Source organism: Grampus griseus (genome assembly GCF_964374135.1).
Source record: "Grampus griseus genome assembly, chromosome: 2".
NCBI classification, from domain to species: Eukaryota; Metazoa; Chordata; class Mammalia; order Artiodactyla; family Delphinidae; genus Grampus; species Grampus griseus.
The window spans coordinates 42,700,741-42,720,082 of NC_139018.1; the positions used below are offsets into that span (position 1 = coordinate 42,700,741).

At 35.5% G+C, this 19,342-nt stretch overlaps 1 protein-coding gene across 1 annotated transcript in view; it reads right to left on the bottom strand.

Annotated features, from left to right (window-relative positions):
• KIAA0586 overlaps window positions 1-19,342 on the bottom strand; it is a 106,282-nt gene that overhangs the window by 60,357 nt on the left and 26,583 nt on the right. The window contains exons 15-20 of the mRNA XM_082648073.1: window positions 17,759-17,953; window positions 16,105-16,292; window positions 14,194-14,307; window positions 12,609-12,689; window positions 5,098-5,291; window positions 3,430-3,548 (exon numbers count right to left, since the gene is read on the bottom strand). Of these exons, the coding sequence (XP_082504199.1) occupies window positions 3,430-3,548; window positions 5,098-5,291; window positions 12,609-12,689; window positions 14,194-14,307; window positions 16,105-16,292; window positions 17,759-17,953 (891 nt within the window). The remainder of the gene's footprint in view (window positions 1-3,429; window positions 3,549-5,097; window positions 5,292-12,608; window positions 12,690-14,193; window positions 14,308-16,104; window positions 16,293-17,758; window positions 17,954-19,342) is intronic.

A 19,342-nucleotide genomic window follows, 5' to 3' on the forward strand; every position in this document is an offset into this window, starting at 1 on the left:
CTGAATACCATCTCCACAACAAGAATTTTGACCAAAAGCTACAGAAGTCCGACTATCTGTTTCTCCAAGGCATATTTCATGGTCCTTTGCCTTTTTAGCTTCCAGTCCTTTTTTATTCCAGTTTCACTTGGTATTTTCCATCTGTTCCTTTTTCAACAGATTTTGAAATAGTCTCAGAGCAATTATTTGTATGAACTGGTTTTGGTTTTCTTTTGGATTTGTATTCCTAGATGTCTTCTTCTGAAAAAGTATCTTCTAACATGACAAAATGATTTTATCACTAAAGAAGCACTAATCTTAAGTAAAAAAAATTTCCTCATAACTTTGTTGGTCATTTTATTCCTTCCTTCAAAAAATGAGAAGATGAAAGAAAACCTGGGATAGTAGCAGTGGAAGAGGCATTCAAGTTATACTAAATAGGAAGAATTAATCAAATATAAGAATAAATTGCATGGAGCCAGGACATTGGACGTGGCTGGGTGTGGACTGAGGAAGACCAAAGAAAACAAAGTAGAACAAGTGATATTCCAAGGCTTTGGAAACTGGGCACTTGGAAAATAGTGGTATCATTAACAGAAAGAGCAACAAAGGAGAAATAAGGTTGGTTAGAAAAATGAGATGCATTCTGGACACACCAAGTTTGGTATGCCAGTGGAGCATCAAGTGAAATATTCATCAACAGGCAAAACTGCAAGTTTACAGCCTAAATGTGTAGCTTAGGGGTCATCAACTGACACGGGATAACTATCGCCAAGAAGAGACTAGAAAAACAGAAATGAAAGAGGGCAGGGGACAGAAGCTTGGGGGAAATTTTTTATTCAAGTAGAAAAAAGATGAGGAAATGAGGTCCTAAAGAAATTAAAAAGATAAGGGGAAGAACAATAGAACGAATTCTAAGAAACCAAAACCAGTAGAACATTTTAATAATTAGAGGTAGTCAACAATGCCCATACTAGAGCCTTCTAGGAGAATAAGGATTTGAAAAAAGGTTATCTCTGAGAACCAAATGCTGTAAGAGAGGAATTTCATTAACGAGAAGGAAGAAGAAAGCCAGCTCATAAAAACTAAAGAGGAAGTGAGAAATGAGAAAGTAAAGCAGTAAATACAGACTCTAATGTCTAGGATTTAGGCAGTTAAGGGGTAGTTTAAGAAGGAGGAAGAGGAGGTTATTCTGGACTGGAAAGAAGTGGAAAAAAAAACAGAGGTAACGATATATAGGAATGTTAAAAAAAAAAAAGAGCTAGAAAGCTGGAGAACTTATACCATCCAATTTCAAGACTTATTTTTAAGTTACAATAATCAAGAAGCCCAGTGTTGATGAAAAGACAGACTTGTAGATCAATGGGACCAAACAGCAAGTCCAGAAACAGATCCAAACATATATAATAGCCAGATGATTTCCAACAAAGGTGTCAAGGCAATTCAGCAGGAGGAAGGATAATCTTTTCAACAAATAACGCTAGAAAAATTGGATATCCATACACACAAAAAAAATCTTGATCTTTACTTCACTCTACATATAAAAATTAACTCAAAACACACCATAGACCTAAATTTATAATCTAAAACTATAAGGTTTCTATAAGAAAACACAGGAGAAAATCTTAATGATGTTGGGCAAAGATTTCTTAAACAGTATACCCCCAAAATCACAAGCTATAAAAGAAAAATTGATAAATTAAACTTCATCAAAATTAATCTCTGGTCTTCAAAAGACAATGCTGAGAAAGCAAAAGGTAAGATAAAAACTAGGATAACACATTGCAAAACATATGCAATAAAGGACTTGTATCCAGCATAAAGAACTCAATAATAGTAAGACATAGACCCCAGTTAAAAACTGAGCAAAAGAGTTTTAAAGATACTTCATCAAAGTAAATATACAAATGACAAATAAGCACAAGAAAAATTGTACAACATCATTAGTTACTGGGGAAATGCAAACAAAACCCACGATGAGATATCTCCACATGCTTAGTGAATGGCTATAATTAAAAACATTGACAACAAGCATTAGTAAGGATGTGGAGCAGCTGGAACTCTCATTCACTGCTGGCTGGAATGCAAAATAGAACAGCCACTTTGGAAACATTTAGCGGTTTCCTATAAAGTTAGATATCTACTTACCATATGACCAAGAGAAATTAAAAGATGTATGTAAAAGATTAGTTTGCAAATATACATAGCACAGCTGTATTTATAATAGTCAAAAACTAAGACTACAAATGTCCATCAACGGGTAACTGGATTAACAAATTATGGTACATACATGGAGTGTAATATTTATTACTATATGCAACAACATGACTGTCAAAGCATTATGCTAAATAAAAGAAACCAGACACAAAAGACTAAATACTGTATGATTACATAAGTACGAAATTCTAGAAAAGGCAAAATTCAATGATAGAAAGTAGATCAGTGGTTGTTAGGGTGTAGTAGGCATGGGAGGGGGTTAGAGATTGACTGCAAAGTGGCAACAGGGGACTGTTGGGGATGATGGAAATGTTTTTCTATAACATGACTGTGTGGCTAACACGTGGCTGTGTTTGTTTAACAAAACTTGTCAAACGGTACACTTAGCATTCGTGAATTTTACGGCAAGTAAATTATGCCTCAAAAAGCTAATGGAGAAAGAGGGGGAAGAAGAGGGAAGGAGAGGAGGATGAAAAGGAGGAAGAAGGAGGGAGAAAAGAGGAAGAGGAAGGAGGAAGAAGAGGTGAATGGTGTGGGCTCCCTAAAGAAAGAGGCTCTATCCATTCAGGGAATACTTAAACTCTTCTTAGGTGTCAGTCAAGGGCTAGGCTCTAAAGGAGAATCACGCTTACTTGTGAGTAATTTATAGTCTAGTGAGTGAGACAGATATGCAAGCCAATCATAATACAGTTTGATGGTTACTATAACAAAGGTACACAGACACAGGGGCCTCCCTGGTGGCGCAGTGGTTGAGAGTCTGCCTGCTGATGCAGAGGACACGGGTTCGTGCCCCGGTCCGGGAACATCCCACATGCCGCGGAGCGGCTGGGCCCGTGAGCCATGGCTGCTGAGCCTGCGTGTCCGGAGCCTGTGCTCCGCAACGGGAGAGGATACAACAGTGAGAGGGCCGCGTACCGCAAAAAAAAAAAAAAAAAAAAAAAGATACACAGACACACAAACAAACACACACAAAGTGCTATGGGAAAGAATGGAGAGATTGGGGGTAGGAGGGATGGACGCTGATAGCATAATCTGAATGCTGCAGTATGTAATAAGGGACTGAGGGAGAAATAACTTCCACTACAGAAAACTGGGAAGTGACGTTGAAAAGAAGAGGACTTTTATCTTTTGTCAACCAAGGACTATGTGACCTCTAGAATATATAAATCCACAACAACCTGAAGGTTTTGTCTTATAATAACAAAAAAAGCTAAAAGATTCCATTTCACTTACCAATGTCAGAAGTCAATGGCTCACTGGCCTCACTGACTGAGACACTGATGTCAGCTGTGGCCTGCTGTTGGACTGGAAGAAGCCCAGAGATCATTCTTGACATTATTTCTTGTTCTACCCTGGGGGAAAAAAGTTAAGGATTCCTAAATTTAGTTGAAATGTATAGTGGTTAGAAATAACACCCTTAAAAATAACTGGTACCGGGCTTCCCTGGTGGCCCAGTGGTTGAGAGTCCGCCTGCCAATGCAGGGGACACGGGTTCGTGCCCCGGTCCGGGAAGATCCCATGTGCCGTGGAGCAGCTGGGTCCGTGAGCCATGGCCACTGAGCCTGCGCGTCCGGAGCCTGTGCTCCACAACGGGAGAGCCCACAACAGTGAGAGGCCCGCGTACCGCAAAAATAAAAAAATAAATTAAAAAAAATAACTGGTACCCATGGACACAAACATTTAAATGTGAAAGCAGTCATTCTGAAAGTTGAATCTGGAAAGAAGAAAAACTTCCAATATATCTCCTAGAAAAACAAACCGAATCTCTGTGTGGGAGACAGTTTATCAAATTAAAATCTTTCTGATCAGTCTAATGAAAACTTCAACAGCCCTCGTAAATTCAAAATAAGGTTTAGGTCAATGATTACCTGGCATATCATGCACCTAAAATGTTGGGTTCCCTACTCTGAAAGCACATATAAAACCCCACAAGATCAAAGCTAGAAAAGGAGTCCAGCTGCCCTCTCTTCAAGGAAATAAATATATAGACTGCAACACAGGTAGTTTTCCTCTGAAAAGGGAAAGAAAATTTCAAGGTCATTTTTAGGAAGGGAAGTAGGACAGGAAAAGGAAGGGAAACACAATAAGAGACTGCTTTTTTGTACATTTCTTTAGCGAAGCTAACAGCCTTCTTAATTATTATTATACAAGTAATAGATGTTCATTGTAAAAATCAGAGAACGCATAAAAGTTAAAAAAAAAAATAAGGCTCACTCACAATCCCAGATTCAAGAATAAACAAAGTTAGTTAACAATTTGGTATTATTTTTCAATATTTTTCGCACGCACATTTATTTTTGAGTGAGCTCTTCTAAACTGTGGTTGCATCATTAGTACCCTGCTTCATTTATGCACCAGTGTTATTAATATCTTTCTACATCATTAAGTATTTTTCTAAACCCAATCATGATAACTGTATGAATATTCAGTTGTTTAGTTTATTCCATAACTTCTTTAAGGTTTCCCACAGGTAAATATAGGTATAAAAGTAGAGTTTATGAGTTTATATAAGTAACAAACAAAACAGTGCCTTGTTTGTAGTAAGCACTATAAGTTCTAAGTATTCTATGGCCTAGTAGCAGAACTGATTATTTCCTTAGGATAAATTTCTGTTAATAAACCACTGGATTAAAGAACTTGTACATTTTTAATGCTTTGTTACTCAGCAATAGCCTCTTTTGTCATAATAGACTGCCTCAGTACAAATATTCAAGGACAGAAACAATACTTGCAACAGTTAGTTAAACCCTCAGCCTCATGTCAGATAGTGTCCAGTGACTACAGCAAAGGAAAAATTTAATAAACAAAAGGAGACAAGGAAGATTTTCAACCAAAATTTCATACGTTCCATTTATACTTGCTACTATAATTCTGTTCATCCCAACACCACTGTAAACTCACCATTGAATTAAGCTATTTTCCAATGTTTCTTTTCTCTGAATTACTTCATCCAGAACATCAGTAGTGGGCTGAAAAGTAGAAGCAACTGGTGGAAACGGAGGGCCATTATATTTTGTAGAAACAACTTTAACACTTCTGTTAAACTCCAGAATTGGTTCAGAGTATTCCAGAATTTCATCACATTTTTCCTCTTCCTGGTAATAATAAAAACAAAACTATTATATTCATGTATCTATTCAACACTTACTGAGTGCTAAGTAGAGATAACTTAGGTAGGTGAATTAACCAACACTTCTAAATTAATCAATAGCATTTTCTAATTGGTGATATCACATTATTTATAGTATACACACTTGTCATATAAATCACATTGAAGAAACTTAATTACACAATTATATTGTGTTTTTAAAGCCCAATATTCAGGGACTTCCCTGGTGGTCCAGCGGCTAAGACTCCATGCTCCCAGTGCAGGGGGCCTGGGTTTCAACCCTGGTCAGGGAACTAGATCCCACATGCCGCAACTAAAAATCCTGCATGCCACAACTAAAAGATCCCACACATCACAACGAAGGTCCCACGTACCACAACTAAGACCTGGCGCAGCCAAATAAATAAATAAATATTTAAAAATATATATATTTATTTTAAACAATCATAAAACAAACTAGAAAACTTGGTTATTCCTACATAAAACATTATTAACATTTCCCTCTATAAATTTATTATCATAGTAAAACTAACACTTCCAAATATTACTGCTCACCCTTACAGAACATATAATTTACAGTTAAATATGCAGCTAGGTCATCTTACACATTATTTGTACCATCACATCATGATCAAAAGAGTTACTTCCGGAATTTTTAAACTTTTTATTATGAAAAATATACATGTTTAAAAGTGAACAAAATAGTGCTCATGCACTATATCTGTTACATATAAATAATAAGAATCCCACTTACCTGTTCCCCAGCTTTAACAATTATCAACTCATAACGAACTCTGTGTCATCTATACTTCCCCCATCCACTTTCCCCTTTGCACACCATTTTGAAGTAAACCACAGATACCATATCATTTTACCTGTAAATAATGCAATATGTATCTCAAAAAAAGTTAGGGCTCTTTAAAAAATATAACTCAATAATATTGTCCCATTGAAAAATGAAGTCCACAGCTATTAAGTGGCAGAGCAAGGATAGAAACACTTGTCTTTGAAGTCCAAATTCTTTGCTATTTCTACAATGTTCCTTTCACTTATATATTGAACAGCTGTCTAATGTCTTTGCTATATTCTTACCTTCAAAACATTCATGTTGAGCTCACATGAGAAGACACACTGGTGAGCAAGTAACATTAATGTAGGGCATATCTCTTAATGTTTAAAATAGGATTTTATTTTATGATTGACAAAACTAGTCTTGGTTCTGAAAGTCTAAGAAATATGAACAAATGTCTTCTTTAAAGTTCACTGACACATCATTATTCAAGTAGTCTCTATGTTCTATGATCTTTTCTCCCATCCTTTATATTTTACTTCCAGCTACTTTTTCCCTCCTTCTATTTAACCATTTCTATCATTTCTATATCTCTTCCTGCTATATGGGCTCTTCCCTTGGATTTTAGACCCCTCACAACTTTTTTTCTGAATATGAACTAACTGGCGAACTTGCCAATAATCCAGAAATGAAAACAGACAAGTGTAATAGAATGAAGAAAGGACAGACTGGAGAGACGGAAACCAAAGGAAACAAAAAGGAAGAAGGAAGTAGGAAGCAGGAGAGAGGACATGCAGGTGGGAAACAGCTAACAATCATTAAGTTTCATGGAGGTAGCTAGGTGATATAGAAGATAATACTGTACTACAGAATAACAACCTTACAATTTTAAAATAAAAATATATTTAACTGCAAAGTAAAAGGAAGTTTCTCAAAGCTCTGTTACATAATACTGATGGTCAAAAGATATTCAACCGTCAGAAACAAGGCAAGGATGTTCCCTCTCACCACTCCTTTTCAACATTGTACTAGAAGTCCTTGCTAATATAATTAGACAAGAAAAGAAAATTAAAGGTATACAGATTGAGAAGGAAGAAATAAAACTATCTTTGCACATGACATGATCGTCTATCTTTGCACATGACATGATCGTCTATGTAGAAAAGCTGAAAAAATCAACAAAAAGACTCCTGGAATTAATTAGCAATTATGGCAAGTTTGTAGGATACAAGGTTCACATACAAAAGTCCATCACTTTCCTATATGCCAACAATGAACAAGCAGAATTTGAAATTAAAAACACAATGCCATTTACATTAGCACCCCCCCCAAATGAAATACTTAGGTATAAATCTAACAAAACACGTACAAGATCTATATGAGGACAACTACGTAATTCTAATGAATGAAATCAAGAACTAGATAAGTGGAGAGATATTCCACGTTCATGGAGAGGAAGACTCAATAACGTTAATATGTCAGTTCTTCCCAAATTGATCTATACAGTCAATGTAATTCCAATAAAAATCTCAACAAGTTATTGTGGAGATATCAACAAACTTACTCTAAAAGATATATGGAGAGGCAAAAGACCTAGAATAGCTAATATGATATTGAAGGAGAAGTACAAAGTTGGAGGACTGACACTATCCAACTTGAAGACTTAACAATAATCAAGACAGTGAGGTACTGGTGAAAGAACAGACAAATAAATCAATGGAACATAACAAAGAACCCAGAAATAGATCCACATAAATATAGTCAACTGATCTTTGGCAAAGGAGCAAAGGCAATACAATGGAGCAAAGATAATCTTTTCAACAAATGGTGCTGGAACAAATGGACATTCACAGGCAAAAAAAAAAAAACTTAGACACAGAGATTACACCCTTCACAAAAATTAACTCAAAATGGATTACAGGGCTTCCCTGGTGGCGCAGTGGTTGCGAGTCCGCCTGCCGATGCAGGGGACACGGGTTTGTGCCCCGGTCCAGGAAGATCCCACATGCCGCGGAGCAGCTGGGCCCGTGAGCCATGGCCATTGAGCCTGTGCGTCCGGAGCCTGTGCTCCACAACGGGAGAGGCCACAACAGTGAGAGGCCCACGTATGGCAAAAAAAAAAAAAAAAAAAAAAAAAATGATTTACAGACCTAAATGTAAAATGCTAAACTATAAAACTCCTAGAGATAACATAGGAGAAAACATAGATGACTGTGGGTATGGCAATGACTTTTTAAATTTAAGACCAAAGGGACAACCCATGAAAGAACTAATTGATAAGCTGGACTTCATTCAAATTAAAAACTTTTGCTCTGTGAAAACAAATGTCAAGAGAATTAGAAGATAAGCTACAGACTGGGAGAAAATATTTGCAAAAGACACATTCTGATAAAAACTGTTATCCAAAATATACCAAAAAACCCTCTTAAAACTCAATAATAAGAAAACAACCCAATTTTCAAAATGGGCCAAAGACCTTAATGGACACCTCACCAAAGGTGATATAACGATGGCAAACAAGCATTTGAAAAGATGCTCCACATCATATATCAGCAAAATGTGAATTTTTTGATTAATTTTTATTCGAGTATAGTTGATTTCCCATGTTGTGCTAGTTTCTGCTGTACAGCTAAGTGAATCAGTTATACATATACATATATCCACTCTTTTTTAGATTCTATTTCCATACAGGTCATTACAGAGTATTGAGTAGAGTTCCCTGTGCTACACAGTTGGTTCTTATTACTTACCTATTTTATATATAGAGTGTGTATATGTTAATCCCAATCTCCCCATTTATCCCTCCCTCCTCTTTTCCCCCTTGGTAACCATAAGTTTCTTTTCTACATCTGTGACTCTATTTCTGTTTTGTAAATAGGTTCATTTGTATCATTTTTTTAGATTCCGCATATAAGCAATATCATACGATATTTGTTTTTGTCTGATTTCACTCAGTATGAGAATCTCTAGGTCCACCTGTGTTGCTGCAAATGGCATTATTTTGTTCTTTTTTATGACCAATATTCCATTGTATATATGTACTACATCTTCTTTATCCATTCCTCCATTGATGGACATTTAGGTTACTTCCGTGTCCTGGCTATTGTAAATAGTGCTGCAGTGAACACGGGGGTACATGTATCTTTTTGAATTGTGGTTTTCTCCGGATATATGCCCAGGAGTGAGATTACTGGATCATATGGTAGCTCTATTTTCAGCTTTTTAAGGAAACTCCATAATGTTCTTCATAGTAGCTGTACCAATTTACATTCCCACCAACACTGTAGGAGGGCTCCCTTTTCTCCACAACCTCTCCAGCATTTATTGTTTGTAGATTTTTTGATGATGGCCATTCTGACCAGTGTGAGGTGATACCTCATTGTAGTTTTGATTTGCATTTCTCTAATAATTAGTGACATTGAGCATCTTTTCGTCTGCCTGTTGGCCATCTGTATGTCTTCTTTGGAGAAGTATCTATTTAGATCTTCCACCGATTTTTTGATTGTTTGTTTTTTTGATATTGAGCTGCATGAATTATATGTACATTTTGGAGATTAATCCCTTGTCAGTCACTTCATTTGCAAATACTTTCTCCCACTCTGTGGGTTGTCTTTTCATTTTGTTTATGGTTTCCTTCGCTGTGCAAAAGCTTTTAAGTTTCATTAGGTCCCATTTGTTTATTTTTGTTTTTATTTTCATTACTCTAGGAGGGGGATCAAAAACGATCTTGCTGTGATTTATGTCAGAGAGCATTCTGTGTTTTCCTCTAAGATTTTTATAGTCCCTGGTCTTACATTTAGGTCTTTGACCCATTTTGAGTTTATTTTTGTGTATGGTGTTAGGGAGTGTTTTAATTTCATTCTTTTACATGTAGCTGTCCAGTTTTCACAGCACCACTTATTGAAGAGACTGTCTTTTCTCCACTCTATGTTCTTGACTCCTTTGTCACAGATTAGGTAACCACAACTGTGTGGGTTTATCTCTGGACTTTCTATCCTGTTCCATTGAGCTATATTTCTGTTTTTGTGCCAGTACAACACTGTTTTGATGACTATAGCTTTATAGTATAGTCTGAAGTCAGGTAGCCTGATTCCTCCAGCTCCGTTTTTCTTTCTCAAGGTTGCTTTGCTATTCAGGGTCTTTTGTGTTTCCATACAAACTGTAAAATTTTTTGTTCTAATTCTGTGAAAAATGCTATTGGTAATTTGATAGGGATTGCACTGAATCTGTAGATTACTTTGGGTAGTATAGTCATTTTAACAATATTGATTCTCCCAATTCAAGAACATGGTATATCTCTCCATCTGTCTGTCTCGTCTTTGATTTCTTTCATCAGCATCTTATAGCTTTCTGAGTACAGGCCTTTTGCCGCCTAAGTAGGTTTATTCCTAGGTATTTCATTCTTTCTGATGCACTGGTAAATGAGATTATTTCCTTAATTTCTCTTTCTGATCTTTTGTTGTTAGTGTATAGGAATGCAAGAGATTTCTGTGTATTAATTTTGTACCCTTCAACTTTATCAAATTCATTGATGAGCTCTAGTAGTTTTCTTTTTTTTAATTAATTAGTTTATTTATTATTTATTTTTGGCTGCATTGGGTCTTTGTTGCTGCATGCAGGCTTTCTCTAGTTGCGGCAAGTGGAGGCTACTCTTCGTTGCAGCGTGTGGGCTTCTCATTGTGGTGGCTTCTCTTGTTGCAGAGCACAGGCTCTAGGCGCACAGGCTTCAGTAGTTGTGTCACATGGGCTCAGTAGTTGTGGCTCGTGGGCTCTAGAGTGCAGACTCGGTAGTTGTGGCGCATGGGCTTCGTTGCTCCATGGCATGTGGGATCTTCCCGAACCAGGGCTCAAACCCGTGTCCCCTGCATTGGCAAGCGGATTCTCAACCACTGTGTCACCAGGGAAGTCCCTCTAGTAGTTTTCTGGTAGCATCTTTAGGATTTTTATGGATAGTATCATGTCATCTACAAACAGTTTTACTTCTTTTCCAATTTGGCTCCTTTTACTTCTTTTTCTTCTCTGACTGCCATGGCTAGGACTTCCAAAACTATGTTGAATAAAACTGGAGAGAGTGGGTATCTTTGTCTTGTTCCTGATCTTAGAGGAAATGCTTTCAGTTTTTCACTGTTGAGAATGATGCTTGCTGTGGGCTTATATATGGCCTTTATTATGTTGAGGTAGAGAAATGTAGATTAAAACAACAATAAGATACCATTACACACCTATTAGAATGGCCAAAATCTGGAATGCTGACAACACCAAATGCTGGCAAGGATATGAAACAGCAGGAACTATCATTCATTGCTGGTGAGAATGCAAAATGGTACAGCAACTTTGGAAGACAGTTCAGCGGTTGCTTACAAATCTGAAAATACTTTTACCATATAAGTCAGCAATTGTGCTCCTTGATATTTACTCAAAGGAGTTAAAAACTTATGTCCACAGAAAAAATCAGATGTTTGGTTTTGTTTTGTATTCGTTTGTTTGGGGTTTTTTGGCTGCACAGCGTGGCTTGCGGGATCTTACTTCTCTGACCAGGGACTGAACCCGGGCTCCTGACAGTGAAAGCACGGTATCCTAACCACTGGACCACCAGGGAATTCCCTCAGATTTTTATAGCAGCTTTATTCATAATTACCAAAACTTGTAAACAACCAAAATGTGGTTTAGCAGGTGAATGGATAAATAAACTGTGGTCCATCCAGACAATGGAATATTATTCAGTGCTAAAAAGAAATGAGCTATCAAGCCATGAAAAGATATGGAAGAAACTTAAGTGCATTTTACTAAGTGAAAGAAGTCAATCTGAGAAAGCTGCATACTGTATGACTCCAAGTAGACTGCATTCTGGAAAAGACAAAACTATGAAGACAGTAAGAAGATCAGTGGTTGCCAGGGACTGGGGTGGGTAGGGGGGACAGATGAATAGTCAGAACACAGAGAATTTTAGGGCAGAGAAAATACTGTGTATAATAGCATAATGATGAACACATTTTTCCAAATCCATAGAATGTACAACATAAAGAGTGAACCCGGGCTTCCCTGGTGGCGCAGTGGTTGAGAGTCCACCTGCCGATGCAGGGGACACGGGTTCATGCCCCAGTCCGGGAAGATCCCACATGCCACGGAGCAGCTGGGCCCATGAGCCATGGCCACTGAGCCTGTGCATCCGGAGCCTGTGCTCCGCAATGGGAGAGGCCACAGCACTGAGAGGCCTGTGTACCGCCAAAAAAAAAAAAGAGTGAACCCTAAGGTCATCCATGGACTTTGAGTGATTATGAAGTGTCAGTTTTTAACAAGTCAAAATTGTTGGGGTATGTTGATAATGGGGGAGACCATGCATGTGTGGGGGTAGGGAACATATAGAAAATTTCTGTACATTCCTCTCAATTTTGCTGTGAACCTAAACTGCTCTAAAAATAATAAAGTCTTTAAAAAGAAAAGATAATCAAATCACGTAAAAAAATGCTAGTAGAAAAATAAATTCACATGATTGCTAATAAGCTTTGTTACCTGTATGATATCGATTACTTCATCGAAGTTAGTTCCTGGAAACTTCACCTCTTCTTCATCTGCCTTCATAAATTCTGGAGTCTAAGAAAGCATTTTCAGAAAGTTTTGGTTGTGTTTAATGTCTTTTTAATTTATACCTAATTTATCATAATACCATAGCATAAGCTTATAATTACATGCCCCTATTTTTTATTTTGATATCCTGCTCAGACTTGATTTAACTAGTAAATGAAATCCAAGCTAGTCTCCAAGTTATCATTTCAATAGCTATAAAAAACTAGGTATCAGTTTTTCTATCAAGGACTCCACCAACAATGCAACTTAAGTCAACTGATCAAGTTGATATAATTGTGATTTCTCTCCTAGAATTAAGGTAAAGAAATGTGTTTGTATGTATAGATATATGAGTTTACACATATACAAACTCACAAAAAGACAGATACAGAATCAAATAATTTAGAAAGACAAACAAAATAATTATTTTACAAATTTAGCCTCTAGGCCTCACTATATATAACCTAGTCACCAAAAACCACAATAGACAATTCCTGAGAGCAGAATGATGAACAGTCCAAAAAATTATTTGTAATCATATATGTTTTAATAAACTTCTGGTTAAAAAAATTATTGATGAAAAATAAAATTAGGCACAAGAGCCATTCAGGGCCAGTTCTATTTTACTATTTCTGATTGTGAAAAAGTGATGTTCTTCCTCTCCTTAAAACTGTATCCTCAATGAACAAGTTTGCTTACAATAGAGGAAACCTGGGGAAATGTTACAGTGCTATTTTGCTGTGTAGTAAAGTCATAATTTTGTCATTCAATCACAAGCAGCAAAGAAATATTAGAAAGAAATGCATATTTTTGCATCGTGTCAACAGTATGACGACAAAGTAACATCCCAAAACATAAACTCCAATTGTCACTATAAAATTCACATTCAGGAAAACTATAATTTAATTCCCATTTAAATCAAGATTCTTCTCCAAAGAGACAGAAATTCTTTCTTCACATATGAGTCTTACAACTTAAGTTACCAAGTAGTTACACTAAGGATTATCATTTTCAGAACATTTATAAATGTAAGGATATTAAACAAACTTTCTTTTTCAAGTTCATAAGCAACTTCAGGGACTTCCCTGGTGGAGCAGTGGTTAAGAATCTGCCTGCCAGTGCAGGGGACAACAGTTCGATCCCTGGTCAGGGAAGATCCCACATGCTGTGTAGCAACTGAGCCCGTGCACCACAACTACTGAGCCCACGTGCCACAACTATTGAAGCCTAGAGCCCGCACTCTGCAACAAGAGAAGCCACTGCAATGAGAAGCCTACGCACCGCAATGAAGAGTAGCCCCCACTCGATGGAACTAGAGAAAGCCCACGCGCAGCAACAAAGACCCACGCAACCAAAAATAAATTAATTGATTAATTAAAAAAAAAAGCAATTTCACATTTGTTTTGAATCTTTTCCTTAAAACGAAAATTATTAAAATAGATTATAATGGAAGACTTTGCATGGAATAACATTAGTTAAAAATCCATAGTAAGACACTGCTCAAAGATATAGAATACATTTCTGAACATACCTGTATCCAGGTTTTCAGAGGAGGAGGAGGAGATGCTTCTTTGGGACAAGACGGAGATAGACCAACATCAGCACTACCATTTGAAATGCTGTCAATATCTACATTGGGTAATACCTAAAACAGAATACAACATCCAGTTTTCAGTTCATCATTTTGACTCAAATATTTGTGAATCTATGTATCAATAACATATTTAACTTTTTATTGCAAAGTCAATGGATAACAAATTTAAATTATGAAAGCGTGTTTTACAAAATTTGGAAAATAAAAGGGAAACACAAAGAATCCTATTATCTTAAGACAACATCATTTTTACTATTCCCTTTATGTTTTTACTAACCACTTATGCATAGCTAAAATCTAAAACAGTTTCATTCCTGATTTTCCATTGTAATTAGGTCATAAACACCTTACTATACTTCCATATAGACTTCATAATAGTATTTTAAATGACTGTATAGTATTTCAAGAAAATACATGCCTTATTTAATCATTTCCTGTTGGTAAACATTTAGGATATTCACTATTAAATAGATAGATATATATCACTCCAAAAAACGTCATATATACATAGGGGTTTTTCCCCTGAACTTTGAATTATTTCATTATGCTAGATAGCCAGATATTAGGCTAACTTCTTGAGCCAAAAAGCATAAATATTTAAGATACTTGGTAATTACTGCCCAAATGCAATGAAGAGCTCTATTTCCATCATCAAAAACATAATTAATTGTTTTATCCAACCTTCACCCAAACTAGATAATAGAAGTGTTTCAGCCAGAACAGTTTTTAAATGGAGGTATATTATTGTTATTTTAATTTGCATTACCTTGGTAACTAGCAAGATTTAAATTACTCAATTTGATTGCTTATAACTTCTTCTGTAGAGTCTTATACATGTTCTTTGAATATTTCTGGATTTGCTCTTATGTTTTCTTATTAATTTATGGAGGTTTTTATATTTAAAAATTAAAACTTTCTGTCATATTCCTTTCATATGTTCTCACTGTATGTTGTTTTTCCTTTTCATTTAGGAATCTTTTACATATATAAGTTTTAGATTTTATAGATTCAAATCTATTTTCTATCGTAACTAAGATTTTTCCTCTATATCCAGACTTAACTTCATTTTTGATGAGGACTACATGCAATTATCTTCTAATTCTTCTATGTTTTTATATCTTGTAGTTATACTTTAGCCTATTGCCTATTTGGAACTCACTTGATACACAGTAAAAGTTTAGAGTCTAAAACCGATCTACCTTCCACACTGCTAACTAATTATAACATACATTATTTCATTTAAAATAATCTTATTTCCCCCTGAATGAACTATCTATCACATATTACAGTCTTTTTAAATAACCAAGGCTATTTCTGAAATAGGACCAGTATCAAAACACTTTAACTTTTCTAAACCTTTGTTCTTTCAAATGTCAAAATGATCCTAAAGTTCAAGTTTTAAAAAAATATGGCTTTTATTGTTTTTAATACAATTTCACTTAAATTGTACATTAACTTAGGAAGAATTGTCATATTGAATATTTAAGCTTCACATTATAAGTTCTCTCTCCATTCATTCAAGTCCTCTTATATATGTTTGTATAAAATTAAAGTATTAATTATATAAGACAAACACATTAAGCCTTTTTAAAATTAATTATTATATACTATTGAATTGTTCCCTTTGGAATATCATCAAGTCAACTGGATATGAGTTATCAGCTTAGAAAAGATAGCTTAAATCATGCAGAACAAGGATAGCAATATCACATTAATATCATAGTTTTAAAGAAGGAAAGACCCATCATGAAAGCACAGTTTTCATGAAGCGATATAATAGATTTTAAGTACTAAAGTTAAGCCAAATATTTTTTTCCTTAAATTTTTCTGGTCATGCACACTGAATACCTGCACAGTAAGCTGAGGAGGATCCCTTTTTTCTGACTTCATTCCTACAACTGCTATGTTAGGTTTCTTTACTCCAGTTTCTGTTTTTCGAGATGATGGTGGAATAGAAGTAGTCACTGTTACAGGGTGTGGCTTGTTTACAATTACTCCAGCAGGTGGCATGGAATCACTATTACTTTGGGTTTGTCCTAAAAAATTTGGGGGGAAAAGAAGTCAACCATTTCAGAAGTAAAGAGAAATTCTAATATAAAACCTAGATCTTTATGCCTAAATTCTCATAGGAAAGGAAAGCACTATCTGCAATCACCTTTTCCTCTATCATCACCACTGCCATCATACTCACCATGTCATCCTTTTAGCAGCGACTAACATTAGGTGCTCATATGTACTAAACAGTTCACATACACTATCTAATTTAAATAAGCCTATGGAGTATTAATATTATCCACATTTTACATTTGAGGGAGCAGAGGTTTAGAGACATAACTTAATTTGCCAAAGGTTATGACAGTAAGTGGCAAAGCCAAAACTAAAGTGTATTGCATTGTGTTGTATTATTTTTATTCTCAAATCTTCATAGGGCAGCAACAGACAGAAATAAAACCGACAACAAAATACTAGTGTTTGACTACCAATAAAGAGCACGTAGGCCAACTATCTGCTAACTATCATAGCTGTCAAAATTTTGTTACCTTTCACTTCAAAAGTTCCACTTGTTTCCTAAATTTCAAAGTAAAGAGGGACAGTGCAGTGCATTCATTAAAAACACAGACTCTAAAGTCACACTGCCTGGGTTTGACTCTTGGCTCCACTCTAGCTATGTGGCCTTTGACAAATTACTGAACTCTTCTGTGCCTCAGTTTCTTCATTTATAAAATTGGTACATTACCATGCATTTTATACAGTGGATTAAATAAGTTAATATATATAAAGTGCTTAGATCTGTCCCTGGCACACAGTAAGGACTTTATAAGTATCAGCTATTATTTTAGTAGAAGACATGTTTGAACAGACAGCTACCAAGTTGACATGCCATTAACACGTAATATCAAAAATAAAAAATTCTCTTATGTTGAAAAATATTCACATTTAAATAATTCACCAAAATTAAGAATCGCAGTGATATTTAAAGAAAAAAATAGCTATCAAAATTTGAAGAGCTAGTGTGAGAACAAAAATTATTTGCTCAACTTTTACAATGATGGATCTGAGAGGCCTCAAATAAGTTAATAACAAACTATTAGCTTAGAACACACAACTACATAATTTTTACTTATCACGGCCTAGTGCAAAAGTATATAGAAGGTAATTCAAAGTACTTTCTCCTAAGATATGATGATATTAAACCAATCAAAATCCTCAAGTTCTTTAATTATTATGAATATCTATGACATGTCTAAACATTATTTTAATTTCATTTCATCTACAGAAATATATTATAAAATACCAAAAGAATGTTTCCTGTAAGTGAAAATACAGCATCATTTCAGAGACTGCTACTACACAAGTAAGACACATTCTGAGGTCCTACTCACAAATACAAACAACACATAAAGGAAAAGGTAGGTGACTGCTATGTCAGTATCACTTTGTAATTTCTGCTATTGCTGATTAGAATTCTAAAATTTACCCCATATATTTTGTTGCGTCTTACCTAAAAGAACTGCCATAGGAATTAGATGACCTTCCAGTGTACCTGAAAAAGTAGGCATTTCCCGGCTTGGGCTGAACAAATACTGCTGCTCACCAGGAGACAGTGTAGTTATGGTATGTTGCAGTTTAGAATCTGTCTTTGTAGGTTTTGTTGCATAAAAGTCAGTTTGTGTTCTTATTGACTTCACTTTAGTGCCTATAATAATGACCAATGGCAGATATTTTAAAATATTGTTTGAACATCTACTATGCAGTCATCTACAAATATAGCAACCCTTCTTCACAGAAAGATCTCATTCTATATAATAATGTTACAGGGCCCCAAAATATAAGTAAACCAGGGGTTGGCAAACTTTTTCTTAATTGGTCAGATAGTAAATATTTTAGCCTCATTGGCCGTGTGGTCTCAGTGGCAACATCTCAACTCTGCTGTTGTAGCATGAAAGCACTCATAGACAATACTTAAATGAATGAGTATAGCTATGTTCCAATAGAGCTTTATTTATAAAAACAGGCAGCTGACCTGCAGGTCATGGTTTTTCAACCTCTGAATAGATGTAACAACTTGTGCAGCTACTATGATAGAAAAGATACAATAACTAGAATAAAATGTTGAATAAAGATTCAAAAGAATATTCAGAACGTATTATTTAACTTGTTACATTTTTTCCTATGAGTATAAGAAAGTTAATGATCATTTTTGGAATTGAAAATTTTTTCATCCTCTCATTATTCTGTATAACCAGGCTTTATCCTTTGAAATTATGTACAGATAATCAAATTCTATACTTATTAAAACCTTGCAGAAGTTAATAACATTATACATTTTTAATCACTATTTAGTAAACCTATATAGATATTAAATCCTGAATTCTTAAATAATTAGAAGTTTTTCTGATTATCTGTCTCTCTGGAGAACATAAATTTCTGTGGAACCTGAGAAAAGTGAAGAAAACTAAAAGTGTAAAGGAAAAGAAACTAAAATCTCCTCTATTGATAAATAAATACCTGACATTTCTACATTTTTACTTTTAATATAAGAGTAGTTTTATAAATCTAGACTTTTAAATATAGTTTTATGATCCGAGGAAGAAAAATTTTAGTACCACATCTATATATTTTTTTCATCATGTTCTCAAGTATTCATTCATTCAATTGAAGGAATATTTTTCTTGAATATTTATTTATTTTTGATAAATTTATTTATTTATTTTTGGCTGCATTGGGTCTTTGTTGCTGCGTGTGGGCTTTCTCTAGTTGTGGTGAGCGGAGGCTACTCTTCGTCGTGGTGCATGGGCTTCTCATTGCAGTGGCTTCTCTTGTTGTGGAGCATGGGCTCTAGGTGCACGGGCTTCAGTAGTTGCAGCACACGGGCTCAGTAGTTGTGGTGCATGGGCTTAGTTGCTCCATGGTATGTGGGATCTTCCTGGACTAGGGATCGAACTCATGTCCCCCTGCGTTGGCAGGCGGATTCTTAACCACTGTGCCACCAGGGAAGTCCTCCAGTTTAAGAGGATTAAGACAATGTCTTACTCTTTGTGGCCTTCACAATACCTAGTATAATAATAATGGACACATAAAAGGT